Genomic DNA, 23758 nt, shown 5'->3' with positions numbered 1-23758 from the left:
TAAACTAAATTTAAACTTCAGCACATAGGGAAGGGCTCCATGAACCACCTGTACATCAAAACCCTGAAGCTATTCCAGACTTTCCAGTTACTGGAGCTGAAAAGCTGGGGCAGGCAAGAACGAAGAAGTTACTATTTTAACTCCGCATAGTGAAAAATACACTTCTATGAGGACTTGCTGAGAATACATGAATAGCTTTATTCCAATAAATAACTCCCATATTTTTCAATTTTTCATTTTAATGCTGAAGTAAAATTCTATGGGAACTAACTTTACATGAGTAAATCCCATTAACTTAGTATCATCTCTACACCTGATTTGTTAATTTCTACACTTTCTTTGATTAAGAGTTTCAGGAAACACACTATTAAAACTTCTATTCTAAGGCCCAGATATCAATTGTTGGACATTTGTTTACAAAAACATACCAGCGTTATTAAAACATACTAGCCTTATTTAAACATTTACTGGAAATATTAACACACATCACAATAATATCATACATATAAAAAGTCACAAGACACTTACTTAGATAAATTTATTAATGCATAGGTTAGAGATTTCCTCCCTCCAAAATTAACGGGGGGAAAAAAAACCCGGCAACAAGAAGAGAGGTCTATGTGAAAAAACAAATTCTGAGGCAGCTATATAACAAGTAAAAAAAGTATCAAGTGGCCTATTCAAATTTCTGGTCTAGCTGGGCAAACTCTTGCATTATAAGCAGAAAATTCAACATGACTGGATTTTGGGGGCCATTTTAGATAACCAGCAATTAGACAGCAAAACCGATTTTTTTCTTTGAGCTTATTTGTGTATATCTATAAATAATATCTATTGATAAAAATCTAGAAAACTATAGAATAAAATATATTTTGCTTAGAATGAGTTAAGTCAAACAATCTCTCCTTACTTTGTATGTAAACCTACTCACAACCATTGGTGAGTGTTCTGGACTTAGAGGTAAAGAAATCTGTTCATTATAGAAGCTCACGGTTTTCAAGAGACTTCTTGCTGGCTTGAAAAAGACAAATAATAAGCTTGTCTACGTATTTGACATCTCAATAGATCCAGTATATTCACAGTATATTTGGGCAGCAAAAGCAGGAGTATTCATACGTACAATACACATTGTAAACCTTACTGAACTTCATGAAGAAAATCAAACGGACTGCATTATATTTTAGTGAGTAATTCTGATCTCAGACACTTGCAACAAAACATATGTTTAAGTATTCTAACCATTTATAACAGAATTATTGCAGTTAACATTATCTATAGTTGAAATAGTATCTGGAAACATTGACAAGTGTAGTTGTAGACTGTTCATACAGGCATCTATTATACTTTCTCTATTTCTCTTACATTGTCAATATATCTACATATCTACATGGATATCCTTGAACAATAATGAGAAATCAAAAATTCAAGTTACAAATATTTTATACAGAAGATAAAATACAAAAATAACCTATAACATTAACTGTAGTTATTTGGTTACATTTGAAGTCTTCGAAGCTTTGCAAGCTATCATCACAACAGATGTATACACTAAAACACTTCATATATGTTATATAATTCATAAGTTTCATAACAAATCAGTGTCTTAGTTTGCATTATGTTTGGGAGTTTTCTGAGGGGGTTTATTTGTCCCTATGTGCTATATTCACACACTAACATAAGCAGCCTTCTGAAAATGAAATCTTGATTTGGCTTTGTATAGGAAAAAGTGTGATTTCTGTCATTCATACGAGCAGTAAGGCTAAATGGATCCATCGGTTCCATTTACACAAAAGGGATTATTTGTAAAATTACCTGCTAAAGTTCAAATTCTGTGTGCTTCATTATTGCTTTTTTTTTTTTTTTTAAACCAAAAAGCATCACAACTATCTTTTTGATTATACAGGCAAAGAAATATTTAAAGCAGTTAACCCTAGTCATGTTGAAAAAAAATTTTGGAAGTTTAAAAAAAAGCTTTAAAAAGAGTAATGCAATAGGCAGATAGTTAACTAACTAACTAGTCTTTTTAGGATAAAAATATTTTAGCACTTGTTGCAAAAAGAATTTTTAGGTTAAGGTGACTGAATATTTATTATATTTAAGGACATGACTGCATCTCTTATAAAAATGTTCACAAGAGTGCTAACAAAAGCAGCACTGATACGGTACTAAAATTCTTAATTAGAATGATATTAGCAATAGAGGGGAAAAAAGCCAAACAGTCAAAATTCAGTGTATTGTCTCTCAACTCCCTAAACTGCTGATAACACTGAGATAAAAAAAAAAATTAAATTACTTTAGTTCAAAACAATTAAGAACAAGTTTCAGTCTTACAAACTTATATTTTATAATGAAAATCCATACGTATCCTCATACATTTTGATCTTCAATTATGAGCAAACATCAAGAGTGATTTTCTTTTCATTTTAACCATTAGTGATAGGTCACTATCATGCAACAGCGTAAGGCATCTTTTACGAAAAATGTTTGGTTTTACTGAAGATGATTTTTTGAGTTTCTGAAGGTTCATGACTCTTGGAATGTGCTTGTTATGATAGTGTTGTTGCTAGGATAATCCCAAGTATCAGAAGCAAGACAGTTACACATATAATTATGAACATCACTTTCTGCAAAAAGAGAAAGAAAGTCTTCATTAGATATTTAACAGTTTAAATATACACATACTGACAGCAAATTAATAATGCTGATAATCCAAACATCAGAAGTGTTTGGATTTTCTTTTTAAAGATTAACAAATAGCAGATTATGGCAGTAAGTAGTCTTTCTTTTCTAAGACATATGTAATGATAGTTACAGCTTATAGCTATCTGTGTAACATTTCTATATTTTACTTTATAGAATAGTTAGTACCCACATGCAACTTGTTAATATCATTAAAGAAATCAAGGCAATGAACATCTACTTTTAAAGTTAAATACTTATGAAGTTAACATCTGAGATTCCTAACACCGCTGACTGCCATTCTCCTCGGATAAATATCTGTAGCCTGCTCAAATATTTACAATTGTGCAGTTAGTAGTATTCATGAAGTGTCAGTAAAAACACTATAGTAACATCTCATAAGCACTGCAAGGCCAAAAAAAAAAAAAAAAAGTGTTCTATATGCAAACTCTGAAGTCAGGTCAGGTATTTTGACTATCAGCAATATAATATAGTAAATTTTGCAATCTGCCTATAAATTTAAGACTATAGCTGTGAACCATAACTGAAAACTGTGATATTAAAGAGATGCTAGTAGAGACAACTGAATTCCTGATTACTTGTCTGAAATGATGTCTGGCATAGTACTTTTATAACTTTTTATATGTACTATCTTGAAAATATGGTTGAGTTTCTGCTGAACTCACAAGAGTTAAGTACTACTATCTTCTTAGCCTGATTAGATACAGTGTGATTTTCACAAGAAACAGTAGGTTAGTTCAGCAAAAGGCTGAACATCTGGAGAATTCCGAAACATATCCTCGTATTCAGGTTAGTATCTTTCGCAGATATCCTTTTATATATGCACTGTTACATCAGACTGTTTCATCAGGTCTAGTATAAATAAATAGCTTCAAAACAGGAAATTTTAGGATGACCTGCAAGGTAAAACGGTCAGCTTCAGGGCTGTAGGTATTAGGTATATACTTTTCTTGAAAGCTCCGTTTAAAACTACAGAAAACCTCATTTGATAACGCTCCAAGTGTAACTAGTGTTCCATCTTACTTAAGGCTGTTTGCTGATGTGAACTTTCAGGATATTAAGAAAACTGAATGGCTTACAAGACAGTAACTGGATGTTTAGTCACTTTTTCTTGTGTGCTGACAAATCTTAAGCCACAAGGTTGCATTCTGTAAATTTTCTAACTTACCACTAGATGTCAGTTTTCAAAATTCACATGCACAGAACCTTTAAAGTACAGATGGAGAAGATCTACCAATTCAATTCAAGTCCACCCCCTCCAATGCCAATTGTAAACATATTAAGGGTTAGTATAACAATAATTGTTTTAGCAAGTTGTCAGAGCAAAACAAGAGCAAAATTAGTTGATTAGCTACTTACTGCCACAGTGGCAGGAAGGCATGCATGCTGAAGTTATCCAAGCATCACCGAACACCAACAGACAAACCAATAATTAGACCAATTATGGCAATCAACACCAATGACACAATGATAATTATCCATATTTTCTGTCAAAAAACAATGTTTTGTAATTAAACATGTTAAGACTTGTACTAATTTTCAATTTTTAAAATACTCAGCTTTTAGATCCAGTCATTTTTATTGAAACCCACAGTATTCTCAAACTGAGGTTAAGTTCTTCCGTATACTCTGGCATGCATAAGCATAAACATTTTTCTAAACAGTTTTTATAGGTAAACTGGTGTGATTAATACCTAACAGCTATCTCATTTCAAACGTATTCAACAGCTATCAAAACAGGAAAAGCTATGGTTATGAATATATAATAGGATTGCTGACACTGCTTAACATGCCAGTTATAGATAAATTAACAAATGTTAAATGTATGTAGATATCTGTCTATATATAGATATACTGTTCCCTCAAGTCCACCTCATTGTAGAAAGCCTCACAAAATTGCAAAGCATTTGAAAAGGGGAAATGACATCAAAGGAACACTTCACTCACTCTGCAGTCCAAAGTTTAGAAAGAAATTACTTAATAGTTTGTCTTCAGAACATCTTTTTGGTTGGCTGATGGGAAGAGAGGTATTCAAACATAAAAACAGCTTATGCAAATACATAAATGTTGCTTTGAACACAATTCCGAAAGTTAACGAGACACACACTCTTTCCAGAGAAAAGATCCCCCCAATTTAATACCCTTATAAGGGTATGAAAGCAGTTCTCTCTAAAAAAGAACAGGTTACAGATGGAATTCTAAAAAGTAACCTTGCTTCATCAAAACTAGTGATTATATTTTTCCTGCTAACATGGTAATTTTATAGCTACACATCCAGGTAAGTTTGCCAGTTTTGAAGATTTAAGACTTTTAGGTTTATTTAGAGCCTGAATAATTGTAGCTATCACGATAGTTCCTAAAAAAGACCTGCAGAGCTATCTACTAGCACAATGCATTATGATTCTTTTAGGGTTTTCTGCTCTGTAACCACAACGTATTCAGTGGAAAACTGTTCACAGTCTTTGCTGGGTGTGAATTACTATTTATTCTCTTTATACAAGAAACTTCTGTTCTCTATAGGTAATACCAAGTTTTAATACTATGATTACTACACATTAATTCAACATATTGAATTCAACATTTATAGCATTGTTATAAATTAGTATATGCTACAGAAAGATTTACCAAAGGATTTCACCAAAAACCCAGAAGAAATCAAAACATTTCTCATATTTTCTAATCTAACTTTAAATACCACAACGACAAAAACGTAAAATACATTTATTGATTCTACCTTGTAGGACCGAGTACAACAAAATCAGTTAAGTCACTTCATATTGTGCAAAGTTAATACGAACACTGGCACAGTTACAAAAAGACAGCATACCCTTCGTGCTTTGCTTTGATATTTAACTGCCTTTTTTGTCTCTTCTTTAGCATGCTCCACGTAATCTGATGCATTCATCACATTCTTTTCTATGTTGTTGATCATTTCACCCTTAAAAATGAGATTTTTAAGAAAAGAAGTTTTATTATAGGAATCCTTGGAGCCTTGTTAACAAATCTAAAAAAGGCCATAGAATATTAAGAATTATTTTAAGCAAGTGAATGTTTTACGTATTGTGACTGGCATTTTCTGCATTGACATGTAATGGAAAAAGGGAATGCGAAGCAAGGTCTCAAAGTTCTATCCCAACAAGAAACAATCATATGCAGGGCAGGCATTTCCCCCTTCTGAACATCTAAAACATACCTTTAGAAGCGAGGTGTGTTTTAAGAGCTAATCTAAAACTGACATATTAAAAAGGTCAGAAAACCTTCATGTGCTTGGAAGCAGGCCACTTCTTTGACAGAAGATTAATAGGTATCTAAAAACAACACGCTTAGCAGTAACTTCAGGAAGCAAGGTTCCTCACAACTGATGCGAGTTCAGAATGCCAGCGCATAACAAGTTCAAATTAATTATCATGAATGAACTTTGGTAATGAAATGGAGGATCAGTGAAAAATTATGGTAGATTACCTGTGTTTCTGTCCATCAGAAGAAATAATCAGCAGCAGTAAACAGCAAAGCATTAAAGAATCACGCACAAGTAACTTTTGTTCATTTCCAGCTTCATGTGAAATATATTTAGTTCATTAAAAAAATGCTACCTATTTTCCATGGCTATAAATTTAATATCAAAGTAACATAAGACTTCTAGAACCAGTTAAACTGATCGTCCTTTCCAGCATAATTCAACCTACATTGAACGGTTTCTCTCCTAAACATTTGTCTTTTCACTTCACTGCAGAAGTCAAATAATTTTATCATCAGAAGTATTTTAGTCAGAAAATTGTATCTGAAGACTATAAATAGCATGAATTCACGTACATCATCTTAAGATAAAATCTTATAGGAGACTACTTGGATGACTTCTCAGTTAATCCTTTACATTCATGTTAGTTATAACAGAAATTATATCTTTGTATTACGTGTGGGTTGCACGCATACTTCGTAATGCATATTTAATTCTACCACAGTAGTCCATTATCATGTCTGTGAGAATCCTAAGCAAGTTTCCAAGATATTAGCTGACATTCAAGGAAAGAGTTGTTCTCTGTGATTAGAATATAACAAAAACATTATACCTACAAAGCCACTGCAAATAACAAGTTTGTATTATCCGAATACAATTGTTTCTGCTTATTTCAAAGACTTATTTCAAACTAAAAAAAAAAAATCCCACTTACATAAAAGTGCATTTCATTTACCTGAGTCTCAACAAACATAGCCATGTCCATAAACATTTCGTGTAGTTCTCGTATGCTAGATTCCAGTTTCATAATATCCTTGTGTCGTGACTCAATTTCATTCAGAGCTTGTCTAGTAATTTGAGAGTCTGATATAATCTTAAAGGGAACAAAAAGGATATGGACATAAACAGGTATGTGTTGACATGCATCTAAATACCAGAAGAAACAGAATGGATGACAGATGTTACTGGACCAAAAATACGTACATCAGAAGTAAAAATTGAAGGATTACCACTCTCTAACATTTCTTCCAGTTCCTCATCAGTGGTGGTCTTTCCAGCTAGGATAAAAATAACAGTATACCATATAATATCAAGTTATTTACTATTCAACATAAAATGTTACCATTTCAGAAAGGACAACAATTCGAAGATAATTCTTACTCACTGTTTTTCAGGACAAAACAAGGTAGTCTTTAGCACTTGCAAGGTACCATTTTGCATATGGGAAATCAGAAAATATCAAGTGATAGTCAGAAAGCAAGTATGCTAGATTCAGTATTAGGATGAAGAACTCTGGGTAGTTTTTTTTCCCCCCTCTTTTTGTAGAGATAGAGGAGTTTGATCAAATAAATTTAAGATGTACATATGAACCATGTTCAGTGGAGTGCTTTTCTTCAGAAAAACGGCTTGAGATACACAGTATTTATATAGCAGTCAATATTCACCTGTTCAGTTATGCCACATTGGTATCTGACTTACTTCCCCTCTCCTCTGTGCGGAGGATGAAATCCTTGTAAAAATCCTATTTCCATAACTAACGCAAGATTACATTCACATTCCAGACAGAGAAAATGATTGCCCATAGAGCACCCTCACTTGTACTACTCTCATTTCTATTTTTCATTACACACCAGACAATTTATGTAGTTTACTTTTGCGTGTTTATGCAAACTGAATCCTATCTATTGCAGTGAGAAGACAAATGCAAATGTTATGAGTTACACAGCATATGCAAGTGATTTCTATTGTACAGTTTTAAAGATTACACATCATATACAGACATGCAATTTATTTTACATGGAAAGGGCAGGGATTTGTAGTAATTTACATAATTCTGCCCTATCAAGTGAAAATTACAATTTTAATATGTTCCTCTGATGCTAATACCCAAGAATGCTGCAAAATCTGCTTTTTATTTAAATTTTATTTAAATTGTTAGTGCCAAGCTAAAGTCTCAAACTGAGTCCTAACAGCATTAAGTTGAAAGAGCTTTAGTTTCCACATAGGGGCGGAGAGGAGTGTAACTTGCCAAACAAACTTCACTGAAATGCTGAGTTAAAGCATGCTTAGCCTGAGAAGCAAATGAAAAATGAGAAGCATGTGAAAAGCAGAGCCTTCTTACAGTTTGCTAACTTTTTTGTTTGCGTTTTTCATTTAAGCAGTATATGTATTTATCTTTACAGGAGATATTTGCAAAGGTTAATTTTAGGTACAAAAGGTTATAGGGTTTTTTTTTTTTTTTTTTTTTAAAGACACCTTCTGGGCTCTGAACTACAGCATCCGCTCCACTGAGAAGAGTTAGATGCTTTTCTCTATACCCGTCATAATCTTGAATGGTGAGATAAGTTCATGTGAATCAATGAACAAATAATTAGAGTATATCTAATGGCAGCACTGCTGACATGTCAGCTGAATTCAACAGATGTTCTTATTGACAAACAGCATAACAAATAGAGTGCTGCTTCGCATGGTAATTCTGGAAAGGTTTTAATAACACTTGCTACCAAACATGGTATCTTTAAAATGCAGCTTTTGCATGTGAACTTAATTTTTCTTTTAAAGTTGCATCACTATATATATCTGAAACAAAGCATATAGTTACTTAATAATTTTCCACAGAAAAGAAACTAGTTCATGAGTTCTATATATATATATATTTTTTACAATTGTTCTGAAGAGTAATATCAGAGTTTATGCCACCTGATAGAATTGTTTCTTTTCTCTCCCATCCACATGCTTCAAGAACATGTCCAAGACGTATGATGGCTTATACCATCTTTAAGCAATGAGAAACAAAGAGAGGTTCTAACAACATAATTCAGCCTTTTATAAGAAGTGTGCAGGTTACTTACTTATTTCTAATTGTCTCTGTATCCGACCTTTGCTGCGTTCTCGAAAAAGAATTTGAGTCTCGTTATATTCTGTCATGACCTCCACAAACTTGCGAGCTAATACCGAGTGCTGGTTTTTGAAGATTTAAAAAAAAAAAAAAAAAAATGCAACAAAAGGGTTTTTTTAATACAAAAAATATTACTGAACAACAGTAAAAGTGGTATTAATTTCCCAAGAACACAGAGTATGAAGTTCTGAAACTACTTCAGAAAAAGTGAAACTCACTGTCTGATTTAGTAAAAGATTTTTTTTTTTAAGCCTGTTACATGATCATACCTGTGTTTTCCGTATCCTGAGGTCCACTGATGTCCGATTAGCATTCTCGCCCTGATCAAAACTTTGTTCAATAGCTAAGAACACCACAAGAATATTATAAAAGTCAGCGTTCAATATAATTATTCCATACTGTCACTCAAAGTTATTTTGTAAATACTACTAATTATTACTTTTTTGATATACAGTCCCTACAAAAGCTACGTTTCTTCTTTTTTTTTTTTAATTCAAGAATTACTACAATTGGTACAGATCTTAAAACAGAGTAACTGCTTAAATGCTCTCAAGAGACAGACAGCTATCTATCTATTAACCTCAACACATTTCAAGAAGTCTAACAAAATAGGTTGCTCCTACAGTTTAAATGATAAACACCATATCCTAGTGCTTACAGAAGTCTAACAGAAAAAAAGCATACATTAATTGTAATCTAGTAACATTCAAACAGTCAACACATTTTAAAACCAACATTGAACAATTAAGGACGCGCCCACAGAGTAAAGCCACAGCAAATTTCGCTAGTCTGAATTTAAAAGCAATTCTCTACTTAGACATTTATGCCATGCAGACTGTCTTTTTGCAGTTAAGCTTCTTCCAAAACACAGTATGACCAAAAAATGGCATTTTGGTTGCAGAATATATTTCCACATAGAGGAATTACTTCACGTTGTAATTTTCTAGGTTATTTCTCCAAGTAAACAAGCTCTTTGTGTTGCTCCATGAATTAGGCAGTGCCGAGACCCGTATTTTTCAGCTGAGAAGCATGCCAAGGAGGGATGAAGTAGAAGACACTGAGTGAGATGAGCTGTACAGTAGCTGGCAAGGAGATCATTCTCGTGTGGGAGTTTCTTGGGGGGAGGGGAGAGAGAGAAACTACAGGAGACTGAGGTTCAGCTATAAAGCTTAGATCATGGGGCAAGATCCTTGGGTATGTGGAAGAGGCACTACAGGAAGAACAGGAGGAATGCAGTATGGTCCTGATCTTTTATGGTTGGTATGTTCAGAAAAGAACAGAAGAAAAAAGGGCCCTAGTTTGCATAAGAGGGTAGCAGGAGTGTAAATAAAAATAAGGTATGGGATTGGGGTCCTAGTTTGAATACGAATTTGAGAAAGATAAAAGCATGCCAAGCCTGCTAAATCAGGAACTTTGATCATTACTCATAGCCCTTGTCTCCTCCAATACCAGCAGTATTCTATCAAGCTGAGTCTGGAACTCTTACAGCAAACAGAGACAAAAAAAGTCTGCATAAACACTGAAACAAAAAGTAGAAAATTTTGTAGTAGGGCTCAGTGTTAAAGTGATTAAAATAATTAACCATATATGGCATTTTCTAAAAGTGTGGGGACTACCAGGAAAGAGGTATCCAATATAATTGATGAGTACATAACGGAGCTGTTAAACTGTAGAGTTTCAGCTACATTGCAAGGAGCATATAACATTCCTAATATCCTAAATATGTTATGTTTGATGGCAATTTTATTTCTCCTCCCAACTTACTCTTTAACTTGGCTCGGATTTTATTAGCAGTCTTCTTTATTTCTTCATTTAATTCTTCGAGTTCTTCCTTTGTTCCTTAAAAAAAAATTTTTTTTTCAGAACCGTTAGTTAATGATAACAAATCATTAAGTCTCTCTTTTGGAAGACATTAAAGTCATCATCTCTATACACTTACTACCTATGACCAAGGGAAATGGAGTAATTAGTAAGTGATATGAGCAAGATCATTAAGAAAGGTATAATTTCTAGAAAAACAACCTGCAAATGCAAACATTCACTCCCAGGGGTGTCATTCAATTGAAAAAAAATGAACTGAGAGATAAAGAGATCCGATTTTTAGGCCTAGTTTCATAACATCATCTTAAGATGTTCCAACTACCATGGTCACGGACTCGCAACCTCGCACTGCAACATATCACCCAACTGTAAGGGCAAGATGGCGACAGGAATTTAAACCAACATTGCTACCATACTATGGGCTCATTTGCTGAATTAATTTGGATGATTCATTTCGTTCGCCTGTGCCATTATGTAAACCATTTTTAAAAAGTGAGGCTAGCGTTTGGGGTTGTTAGCCATTTTCTTCTACTCTGAAAAAACTAGGAGACCACAAATGACTCTTATTGATTCCGAGCGTATCGCTGTGGTACCTCTCTGTTTGTTCCTCGTATCAGTTCTTTGATCTTAACTCCCTGGTGACATTCATCCTGCTTTACTAGTTTACAGCTGCCCCTACTCTTTCCTCTCAGCAATCTGCGGTGGACAGAGAAAGATCAATTTAGCAGCACCTGTTTGCGCAGGGGCAACCACTAGCACTTGGAGGAAAGCTGCTGTTGCCCAAAGAAGCAACTTAAAAGGGGAACCAGGAAATCCAGACCTGGTCATTGTGGTAGTGGAGGCTGCACCACTTTGATTTTTCCTTGGAGCAAATACCTTTTGTCAAAAAACACGTCTTTGCGTGAGAAAGATGTTTTGACCTTGGCAATAAAAAACGTGCATCATCATTAAATGTAAATCCCCCAAAAACTTGAACGCTGAATTAAATGCAACCCACATATGCTAGGAGCGGTCTATAACTCAACCTTACAATCCCATAATCACATTCAGTGAAATCATTCAGAGGGAAAAAAGGTATGGTACTTGTAAGTACTTCAAATTAGATATTTATAAAAGCATTTTATCAGATTTCTATTTGTCATGGTAGGCCATTAAACTTGGGAAATGTTATTACCAAATCACCAAATCAACATACTTCAAGTTTGTTTTTGTTTTTTGTTGTTCAACGAACATAACACTTCCAGGGAAATATTTTTTGCTAGTCAAAAATGAAAGTTCACTGAAGTCTATCAAGTGAAAACATGGATTCATCTCACAATACATTTGTTCTGTTGTTTATCATACACCGATTCATCTTGCCCTTATTAACATAACTGTACCATGCACTGCCTATATTAAAGAATGCTATACAGAGTATCCACGAAGAGCTTAGCTAGATCTCTGTTCTTAGATTTACTGATGACACTAGATTCACAAGAGCATGAATTACTTACAAGCAATGTCACATTCCTACACAATTCAGATGTGTTACTGAGCACAGTTTTTAGCACAAACACAATGGTTAATGGATTAGCTCAGACCACAGATTGTAAGCATTCAAATGAACCCAGCTGACTTTGCTGCAGATTACGTAACCCTCGCTCTGCTGGCTGAAATACAACACCAATAACTCCCGTGTCTTGGCCATCACGATGGATTTGGAAGACGATGTTCCCTTGCAATTTAAGAGATATTTTGAATATTTGAATTTTACAAGTAGATTTTAAAATGCATGCAATGCTGCTGTTTTAACTAGTTTCTCATCAGGCCATGGCTCTATGGATTTATCTTCCACTAAGGGTGTTGGCAGTTTTTAAAATAATGAGCAGGCTGCCCCTTGCTGATAATTACAGGTTGAAACAGTATTAAATCTTGTATTAAGACCTGGCAGATATGACAAATGCCAGAGTTGTGGTCCGAAACCTTTATAGAGCCTCTGAAAACTATTTTAACATGAATATAATCTTGATGAACAGCTTTCAAAAAACCGGAATCACAATAGTTAAACAGTTAAAACATCTCTTCCATGAAAATATTCTCATTAGTGTACTACACACTATTGCATTAAGAATCACTTATGGTTTAAGTCAAAAAACAAACAATACTTTCATGTTTAAATCAAACCTCTTTTTTTTCCTGTTCTTCCAAACTCTTATTCTTAAACAGAAGAGAGAGAAAAAAAAAAAAAGTTAACGGTAATTTTTCCCCTACCTATAAGAAATGCTTCCTATTAAACTCCTCTCTCCATAGCAGGAATATAATTTTTCACTATATTACAGAAGTTAACTTATGGTTCCTTTATCTATAGGCTGTCAAAATCAATGAGAAGTGTTCTAGGCACAGTCTTTGTTAATCTGAGGCTCATGGACCACATGCGATTGGTCAGACAAAAAACAGTCTGCAAAATCATTTGAAAGAACACAAAAATATACCCATTCACAAACAGGCAAACAAAGCATGGGGAAAAGTTAACATCCAAAGTTCAGTTTTCACCAACAAAGATGATAAAAGTTAGGCTACTGCTGTAATATTCCTCTAAAATATCCCTGCATCTTTCCTTCTCTCTAAAGGAAACAAAGCAAAACAAACAAACAAAAAACCCCTACGGACCTAGGCATACCTGAAATTAAGTGTTGAGAAAAAGAGATAAGGTTCCAACGTTTCTGGGTTAAGTATGAGTTACCTTCCCTGAGCTTTCAAATCCCTATTCAGAAAGCATACCTTAATTTTCAGCTATGGGCTTACAGCCTCTAAAGATAGAGCTCCGACATGGAACCCTTGCTATCGCTGAAGCAGCTGGGTGGGACTACATACAACTTTAGACAGGATCGTACCCCTGCTGAAGAAAGAAGGTGACAGCTGCACCATGTGAACTTCAGTTGACAACCTGCACATTTTCCAAAAGAAAAAAGAAATGCCAGGAGTCTCCAAGTCACTGAAAACACACACAGTTTCAAGACACCACACTAAACCGTATCTTAGACTAGCATAGGTGTGGATGATGCAAGAGATGTGAAAATGTTTATGCAAATGAGAATTTAAAAGAGAAAAATAAGTAAAAATTTTCATTATGTTTTCATCTGAAATATTTAACAAAATATATTGCATTAAATTGTTTTTTCAACATCTGCTCTAAAGTTCTACTCTGATGCATAGCTAAAACAAAATTAATTTCCAAGTATCTACTGACACACGTGAAATCCCCCCCACAAGCGATACTTACTTCCTTCAGGATTTGGTGCTGACAGGATAATGCTGTGCTGCTTCTTCACTTCTTCCACGTTCTGTGCTATTTTTGCTATATTATTTCTAAGTTCTTCAACCTAAAGGAAGAGAAAGATAAGGCAATGAAAGCCTTAGAATAATTCCATATGAATGATTTTTTTAAATAAGTTTCTGGTCATAAAAGTCCTCAAACATTTCACTGCAGCATTAGTAACTGACAGAAATCCCAGCATGTGTATAGCAGCCCTCTGCTGACACTTAAACAGCTCCTTATACAAGTTTCTTCTTCCCTTTTTTTTTTGTTTTTTTTTTTGTTTTTAAAAAGGGGTACTTATATGCCATACTGGGCTTGAAAGGAATATACCTAATGCTTTTCTGAATTGCCTCAAACAGTAGAAATCACCACATTGCAGAGTCCTCAACTATTTGTTAAAACAGAATCTTTCCTGAACTTTACTATATTTAAAATAAGAGAGCAACATCATATATACCATACTACAAAATATGGGATAACAGGTGCCTACTACATATTTTGCCAAACTTATAAACTTAATCACAAAAAGAGTCCCAGAATGACCTCAAAGGGTATTTCAGTATATTCCCAGGTTTTGGGAGGAGGGGATATTTCACAGGCCTATAAGCAGAGCCTCCACAACCTCCCTGTGCAAGCTATTAAGAGTGCTTCACTATTCTTACTTTTAAGAAAGGTTTGCTACAGAATAACCTGGCATTTCTTGCTGAAATGAGTTTTACTACCTCTCTGATTCATCAGACACGTGAAAAACAGATTATCCCCTCCTTCTGCATTCACATACTTGATAACGGCTGAGGGAAGTTACTCTTTTTGGAAACCACCCTAGTTCTTTCACTCTTTCCTCACTGATGATATATTCTAGACTTCTTGGCATTCTCACTGAAGTCGTTAGGCTCCTTCCAACTGGTCCACATCTGTCTTGAACTATGATGATTACAAACATTGTTCCAGCTGAGGTCTTACCAATACTGCACAGATCAAGACTACACATTCTGCAGGTCACCTTCCTGCTCACAACCAAACTGTTCCTCACTCTCCCTTTTTTTGCAGAAGCATCAAGGAACATTAAGCTAAACTTATATGTCTGAAGGAGAAACCTTAAGTGCAGTAGAAGATCGGGCAGATTAATAAATCAGATAGCTGCCTACCAAAACTGACAAAGATTATTGTAAATTTAGAATTCCAAGTTTGAATGCATTGCATTTTACATAAAACGTCATCCGCATACTTAAGTTCTTCCTTTTCATTCCTTGCTGCAAATCAGCTTGAGGTGTAAGCTTCTAAATAGAACTTGGAACCATTTTCAGTAAAGGTTCCAGTGAAAAGATGCATGTTCTTCTTGCAGAGATACCATAAATATCTTTTTTTCCCCTGTTTGTAGAGAATTTGGAACCTTACTCTATCACATTTAGTTATGCAGCTCCAAATAACATCTCCCAGACTAGTCAGTCAACCTACTCAAGATCCTTTCCCTTTTAGGTATTCTTGCAATTTTAACAGCCCATGCTTACAAAAACATGCACCTAAATTCCATGGAAACTTTTCTAAATGCAGTCACTTCTTGTCATAGGCAGCTGATATTTAGGATGTCATGCCAGAAGCACAAATTCTCTTATGTTTAAAAGTTAAGATTGAAAGAGAAGCTATTTGTAGGGTACTGGAAGTAAGTTGGACAAAATTCTCTTTTTTTATTAATTCTCACATAGCAAGGGCAAATTAAACATGCAGATGCTACTGTAAAGAGTGAAAACGGATAAATATTTCTAAGGCAAAACTATATTGCTACATTTCTGTCATTTATCCCATCGGCAATTATTTTTTAAAATAATCTGATCACATTACCAGCAAGGCAGCAACGTCAGGTAAACGTCAAATAATATATATATATTTTTAAATAGGATTATTTTTAATAGCAAATATATTCCAAATGGCCAACAACTTAAAAAACTACTATTCTTCTTGCTAGAAAAGATTTTAAAATTCTTTAAGCAAATCCTCATAACCAGGGCATGCAAAAACATTTTTATGACTGCAGTGAAGACAAAAAATACCCTGAATTAAACAAGCAAAAGCGTGAAAACTTTATCGTCATTTGTTTCAGCATGCTGCCCAGTATATTATTTGGGGGGAAGGGGAAAATACATTTAATTAAAAAATATTAACAGACAAGGAGAAAAAAACGCTGCAAGTCTTTAATGCATGGTGAAAAATATACCACTTTACCTGCTGGAAAAAGTCATCCATAAAATGGTCTTTTTCAACAATAACTGTCTCCCCATCTTCATTTTTTTTATACTGTAAAAAAAACAGCAAAACAAGTCGATGAAATACAACTCGGGTTTCTCTTCTGAGACCACTAAGACTACTTCCACATTGCTACTGCATATATATTTTAATCAATAGCCTCCAAGGTCAAAAAGGAAGTTTTCCTCTTCCAAGGACTGTAATCTAAAGACAAATAAGCAGAGGTGTCAAAGGAAGTCACCTGACTGCCATGAAGTTGTGAATGCACGTACTCCTCTGAACAAATTTAGGACAGAAGTAGTGTATTGGGGATTTTACAGTTTTCATTAGCTGTCATAAAAATTATTAAAACACAAATTATCACAAAAAATATACAAACGGTCTCTCACAGCATAAAGACACATTCAGTTAGTCCCATGTGAACTGAAAATAATATTCAGTTTCACCAATACCTAGAGAAAATAAATCAAACCCTCTCAAAGAAATACCAAAAGTGGCGTTGAAGACTTTCTGACTTGTGATGTAATGAGCCAAGCATCTAATGAAAACCTGTAAAACAAAAAGCTATCAACATCTGCTTACTACTTTTTGCTCTTGGGTACTTTCAAGGCTCACATTCCACACCGATTTAGATATAATCATGTTGTACTAAACTGTACGTGCATTACATAATCTAGAGATCCTCAGAACAGTGAGACAGAAGCTCCAATGACACATTCTTACTGGGAGGGTCACTGTGGCGATCCATAAATCCCCTGAGTCATACTTCCCTAAGTCATGAGCAAGCCTAGTAGAACAAGTGAGTTTTCACAAAGATTCAAATTTGGTCCAAAGAAGAGAGAATGAACATGCATTACACAAAAGCACAGAGCTCTAGCGTTTCATGTTCTCTAACTCAATCTGTAGAACGCAGACCGTTTGAACTGCATTTAATCAAGATTAGAACAAAACAGTAATTACTATATCTTAACCATACAGTCTAGGTGTTATCTGATAGAAAAGACAAATGACAGGATAGGTAATATTAAAAGACATTCATGCCCAAACCTCCTCTTTCTCACAAGCCCCTCTGCCTTTGATCTTCCAACATCCACTTTCTACTCCTCAGACCCTGGTCCAATTAGTCAATAATCCCTTTGCTTCTGGTTTTATTAAATTAGATGAGGTATAGATTATTTGCATGACAATTCTACAGTTTAATCCAATATCAAAACACTGCTATTATCCAGTACAGAAGGTTATATTAAGTGATAATCTAATCATCAAAATACTAGGGGTGCCTCACATTTCCAAGGAAAGTTATTATTTATATTTTGTGACAGTTCTTTTCCTGCAAATTCAAAAAGCCTATAAAGCCCTGTATGACAATATTATTGCCAGAAATAATCTGTTTTGTTATATTCATGGGAACCATAATGCCCCAACTGAAATAAAAATATTAAGATGTTATTGCTCTCCTGCACCATTCTCCAGTTATCCACAATGCCTCTCTCCAAAGATTTTAGGCAACGATTCATCTGGGGGAGATGACTGTTGGAACTCAATCAATAAAGAATTTGTCCTTAGGGATTCTGCTGATTAACAGGCTTGCTCAATGGAAATAAGCAAGGAAGACAGCACCCCAAAGAAGTCAATCATGCAACTTCTACCCATATCAGAGATTGCAGTGCTAGAAAGCTACCAGTTATAATTTAAGAATGAATTACACTTCAAAGAAGTTTAATTTCATTATCTACAGAAAAGAACACCTTCTGCTTATATTTACTTGGTAAACAATCAATTTTCCAATTATTTATTAAAAAAAGTTTTGTATTAACTGAAATAAAACCTATTAAAATAGCATCAGCTATGAGATTCAGCATCTGTGAGCCTCTTCTTTGGACAGAAGAGCTTAGTAAAATATTTAAACACACTTCAGTGAAACTTAACCAAATGAAAGATATGAAATCTTATGAATAAGTTATTTGGAGAGGTTAGGCTGCAATCAAGCAGTTATGATTATGCAACCTACAGTAACTTCCACGTACATTTCACTTTCACATTTCGTTGCAATGATACAGATGACAGATCTATTGGCTGTTTAACAATTTGTTGGAAGGATCTGCGGACAGCCTACTATGAACATCAGCACTTGAAAGACATCTGATGACTTGTCAATCTCTATTCCTCACATTCTTTAAATAATCACTTCCTTAAAATAGAGCTTATTTGATCATTTTCAACTTAAGGAAAGTGATGCACTTTCTTTGGAAGAGCACAATATTCATCTAAAAACACACTTATTTTCATAATCAAGTTTAGAAGACAGATAGTAATTTTTTCTCCTACACCTTATGCTACCAGGATGAGCAGTACCACAAAAACCTGATAAAAAGCTTTAATTAGATTGTACTGGCATTCATATGAAGTCTGCTTTGCAGCTCTTACCTTATCTTGGGATTGAGAACCTGGGCCATACAACTCTATGATATATTTTAAAGTCTGTAAGTATTAAGTTCCCTCAGAAGTTGGTTAACATGACAGAGTTCACAGATATTTGGAGATCATTACTATCAGCTCCCTGTAGGGGCTATCCTATTGGTTTATTAAACTTCTGACATTCCTCATACGTTATAGAATTGCAGAAATACTCTAGCTTGAGAAGCCTTACCACATTAATTATGGCAATTTGAAAGAGAAAAGACCTTTTGGACTAAAACCATGACTTTTACTTGCCCATGAAAGTCCCTTCGAGTTCAGTTATTCTTAGTCTTGTTCATCAGCTGTATTGTTGGGCAAACATCTGACAGGCTGCAAGAATAATAGCTGACCAGCATTATCCCAATGAATCAGCCCTAAACTGCTGCCAGGGCAACATGCTGTAACAGCATACTGCAGTGAGAGCATAAGAGAGCTGCTGAAGCACAGCACCACAGCGTCCCATCCTGTTCCTACCCTGAGGATGCAGCAGCTGTGCCACTGCTGGGCATACATAACAGAAATCTGAACATTTCCTTTAAAAAAAAAAAAAAGTCTAGAGAACTTACAGGCTAAACAAACTAAGCTGCATAAAGTTATTTCGCATACAAAAATCAAGCACCTGAGGGACAGCAAATGCCAGATTTACAGCTACCCATGCAAACTGTAGCTTAGCTCCTTTGTACACACACACTCCCACATTACTCAGTGAACTAGATGGGCATACAAGGAAACAATGCTGACAACACCGAAAATAACCTTTATGGTTGCCCGTTTCCATTAAAGGATTGCTTTTATTATCCAAGAAATCTTTTAACTTCCTAAAATTACTACTTACATATTTTAATAGAAAGTAGAATTTTTTTCCTATATGGAGAGTCTATCTTTTAACAGACTACAATTTTTACCTGACATCTCCTACATTAAAATTGAAGTTTTCCCAGTCTGTTCTACTTAAAATACTTTTTATTAGATAATTTCTGACTCCAGAGCTATTGATCTATATGTCACTGAATCCATGTTAATCTGTGTGCACTCCTGACCATGAGCACGTAGCTTTTCAATTTTTTCCTCACAGCATCAGTCTTTCAAGAAATTTTCTTTATCACAGGTAGTAAGCCTTTTCCCTTACTGAGGGCCAACCAGATCAGTCAGGCACCTTTAGCAGGTCAATCGCTAACATGCATGTTAGTAGCATTACTGCACAACATAGAAAAAGATCATATCGTGACCAACTATAGGAAACTACTTTATGCTGTTATGGCATGGAAAACTCATAGCTCATCGTTAGAAGAGTCTATGCTTAAACAAAGACTAATGTAAAAAATGAACTCAGAAGAAATAACTTGGCAACTTTTTTCCTCACTCTGAAAAAGTTCCTCTTCCAGTTTTTCCTTACTGCTACAATTCTACCGATTTTAAATTTTGTGACTTTGTGGTTCTTTACCCTACTCCTAAATAGAACTTTTGGGGCACTAAGTGAATGCACAAGAGGTTATTCACAAAAAATAAAAATAAAAATAAAAAAATCAGTGCAGTTCTGTTCAAGTTACTGTAAGCATTAAGTTTGCTTAAGCAGAAAAGGTTTATATCTTACATCTTTAAATGGCATAACAAAAAAAAAAATTTGAACTCTATTAGCAGATCTTTAAAAGGACATCTGTTTTTCTGTTTTTAATACCCAATGCTGGCTAGATGTGCTGAACCCACCATCAGAGCACAGACTGTATAACTCTTTAAAATATTAACATCATTTTAATGTGGTCGTGTAACCCCAAACTGCAAACCATTCAGGGCTAGGAGAATAGGCCAGGGAATCATTGCTACGTGCTTGCCCTGTTGTTCTTTTCTTCACTATGCATACGCCATTGAGCACTGTTGAAAACAACATGTTGAGTTAGGTAGAACTTTTTATTCTCATTTTAATCTTACACTCGTTTTGGCTAAAAATAACTAAATACCTCTGGAACTTGATGAATTGTCCAGTCAATCGCAGCAAAGGAATAAAAAAGAGAGCAGACAGAATAATTTGTAAACAAGATGTTGAAATCATCCCCCAGAAGTGAACAAATACACGTAAGGCTGTTATCTTCTGAGAAACGTATGTACATTGCAAGACTCTTCCTAGCTGACAAATAATAAGCAGCAACATTATCTGCATGTCCACAACAGTTTCTCTTTCCAGGAAGTATTTTAGCACTATTTAACTGTCTGATATAGTGTATGAACAAAAGTATCCACAAGTTGAGATAATTTCATCTGCCAATGGACCATGAACATTAATAACTAACATTGCTTGCTATCCTTTATAAAGAGAAATCTAAGAAAACAAAATCTTCCATTTTAAGTGACAAAATAATTTTCTTGCCTTCAATTACAATTCAGGAACATGGAAATGAGGACTTGTAAACTTAAATGTGTGTTTCTTCTTAAGGGAGCATTGCATTTATTTAAAGCAGGTCAGTGTGGACTGGTTAAAGTGCTACGATCTCTTAAACGATTTGTGTAGCATATCAAGTCTTTTAAGGAAACAAGATGGAGGTAGCTTTCATATAAGATATAATCAATTAAATACAAAATAACATTCTCACATTAAGGCAAAGACTTAGTAATTCCTGAAGATCATGAAGGCCCAGGCCTGTTTAAAAACTGCAACATACAACCACTACCCTTCACTTAATGATTTTGCCACATAAAATACAGTGCAACTTATACTAACTAGTCTGAAACAGTTTGGAAAATGGGCAAACAAATGTTAATGCAGTTTGTATGATTTCTAGAGGTGATTTATTCCTTTTCAAAGTAATTTTATCTATGTATTATCAAGGAAAGAATCACTGTTCAAAGTGTTTATGGTAGTAAAGGAAAATCTTTCACATCACCAAAATTTCATCTCTTTTGATGTTTCAGATAAAGAGGCAAGATCTTAGTCGCTACTTCTATGAATTCCCTGTGGATATCAAGTTTTACAAAGGCTATCTCCTCTGGTATGTATCTTCTCTAAACTTTTGACCAATAGCATGCTTTCAAGTGATAAAACATAGGTTGGATCTTTGATCTTTCTGCTTTCACTTGACATTGCCTTCACTTTGTTCTTGTTAGAAGAGAGTTCTCTGTCCTTTATTCGAATAGAGTCCTTATTTTAGATCCCTTTGCTATTTGTTAATTTTACAGGTTGTAAACCTCAGTTATACTCTTGAACGTATGAAGCACTTGACAAATATTGATCCCAGTGTTTGCAATTAAAGTAGCAGTTTGCAGCAATGATGCTTTTAGATGAAAAATATTAAAGGTGGCCTAGAAACCCCTACGTACAGAGTTACTTTAAAAGCGTCTAACAATATCTAAGTGAATTATTTTTATTTTTTAATCAAAGACAGACCACTGCTGCTTCCCTACAGTCAGGGCAGACTACATGTTTTAAGACTATAAATTAAAAAGCAAATTCAGATCACCGTTTGCTGCTTCCTTTTTCCTGGGAAGAATGCACCACCACTGAAATTTGGCACGTATTCCTACAACCTGGACAAACTTAGAAACAGGAAATAGGAGAAGAGAAATATACCTGAAAGAAAATACACTTTTCTTTGACAAGACTCTCCTCTATCTTCCCTGGTAAAGACACTGTAACCTAATCATGCAAAAACTTTTCAAATGCCAATTCACCCTTTTGGAGAGGAAGACAGACTGGTAATCCTACTGCATAAGAACAGAGCTTCTGAAATGTATTTTCTGAACCATAAGATGTGAATTTAAGACAAATAAGGCCCAAATCTGTACATAGCTCAGCAGAGGCCAACTACGTATATGTGGAGAGTCCTAAAAGTATTAGAGACTCCTGTGCGCGCTCCAATTTCATTTATCCTTGGAATAGAGTCAAATACTCTTTTATTTTGACCAAGCCATGTCCTGCTGAAAACAGACAACACAGTACCTCCCTCCAACTCTCCCTCTTTTCTTAAGGATACTGCTTTTGAAGCGTAAATAAGAGGAAGGAAAAGAACGAATAAACATTTCCAACTACCATTTTTAAAACACACGCAAAACAGGATCTGCAGATAGCTTTATTTGCTGATGAACGTATTACTGGTGAAACGGTTCCAAAGCAGATATTCTATTCCACTACACTGTGGACAGTTCAAAAACAAAATTGTTTTCCCCCGTTCATCCGTCATTCAGAATATTAATATTTAAAGTGTGCTGGAGGGAGGAAGAGGGAGAACTTAAGCTATAAAAACAAATCGCAGGAGCTTGAAGTTTGTTGTAAGAATCCCGACGCTTAGAAGCGTCTTCCCATCTCTGGGGAAGGAAGTTCTCCTCCTCCTCCTCCTCGAGGAGGGAGTGGGAAAACAGCGCGCGGCAGCTCGGAGACCTCCCTGCCCCCAGGGACCGGGCCGAGGCGTCGCCTCAGCGCATCCACCAACGGAACATCCACGTTCCCGCCGCCGACCGTTACCTCAGGCGGCGACCGCGGCGACCACCTCCCCCGCCCCTCACACCCCGCCGCCCCTCTCCTCGCCACCGGCTCCGCCGCCTGCCGCCCCCCCTTTCCCGGGGGCCGCCCCCCCTCCCCCCCCCGAACTAGCCTCTCGGCCGCCCCCGCTCGCCACCTGCCCTCCGGCCCCCCGCCGCAGCCCTCACCTCTGCCAGGTCCGCCAGCCGGTCCTTCATCCCCGCAGCAGCTCAGCGCCACCCCGAGGCTTCCCCGGCTGCTCCTCGCCCGCCGAAGAGAGCCGCCGGCGCTCGGCCCGCCGCCGCCGCCGCCACCCCCCCGACCCCTCCGCTCCCTCCTCGGCCGGGCTCAGCGGACCGGCCGGGCCGCGCCGCCTCCCCGCTCTCCTTCCGCGGTGCGAGGGGCAGCTGCCACCGCCCCGCCCCCTCC

The 23758-nt window shown here is 35.8% G+C and overlaps 1 protein-coding gene across 3 annotated transcripts; it reads right to left on the bottom strand.

The window, feature by feature from the left end:
• Window positions 1-178: 178 nt before the first annotated feature.
• STX2 (syntaxin 2) lies at window positions 179-23715 on the bottom strand. 3 transcript variants are annotated; one of them, XM_068911652.1, is made up of 11 exons: window positions 23518-23715; window positions 16399-16470; window positions 14140-14239; window positions 10821-10895; window positions 9326-9399; window positions 9010-9118; window positions 7142-7215; window positions 6894-7031; window positions 5528-5638; window positions 4060-4187; window positions 179-2624 (listed from the first exon to the last, which is right to left on the bottom strand). In XM_068911652.1, the coding sequence occupies exons 1-10, from the start codon at window positions 23545-23547 to the stop codon at window positions 4104-4106; spliced, it is 867 nt and encodes a 288-aa protein (XP_068767753.1). In that variant the 5' UTR covers window positions 23548-23715; the 3' UTR covers window positions 179-2624; window positions 4060-4103. The 3 variants fall into 3 exon arrangements, with proteins under 3 accessions (XP_068767753.1, XP_068767754.1, XP_068767755.1); XM_068911653.1 differs by lacking the exon at window positions 4060-4187; XM_068911654.1 differs by lacking the exons at window positions 179-2624; window positions 4060-4187 and adding an exon at window positions 4197-4712.
• Between the last annotated feature and the right edge of the window lie 43 nt (window positions 23716-23758).

Source organism: Struthio camelus, chromosome 17 (genome assembly GCF_040807025.1).
Source record: "Struthio camelus isolate bStrCam1 chromosome 17, bStrCam1.hap1, whole genome shotgun sequence".
Lineage (NCBI taxonomy): Eukaryota > Metazoa > Chordata > Aves > Struthioniformes > Struthionidae > Struthio > Struthio camelus.
Note: the sequence above shows the minus strand (reverse complement) of the source record. Positions and strands in the feature narration are given on the sequence as shown.

Coding starts and splice junctions, on each gene's coding strand:
- STX2 (XM_068911652.1), bottom strand. CDS start 23,547: ATGAAGGACCGGCTGGCGGACCTGGCAGAG. Junction 10,896..14,139: donor AGCACCAAATCCTGAAGGAA/GTAAGTATCGCT, acceptor TTTTTTTTTAAG/GAACAAAGGAAGAACTCGAA. Junction 4,188..5,527: donor ATCAAAGCAAAGCACGAAGG/GTATGCTGTCTT, acceptor GTTTTTTGACAG/AAAATATGGATAATTATCAT.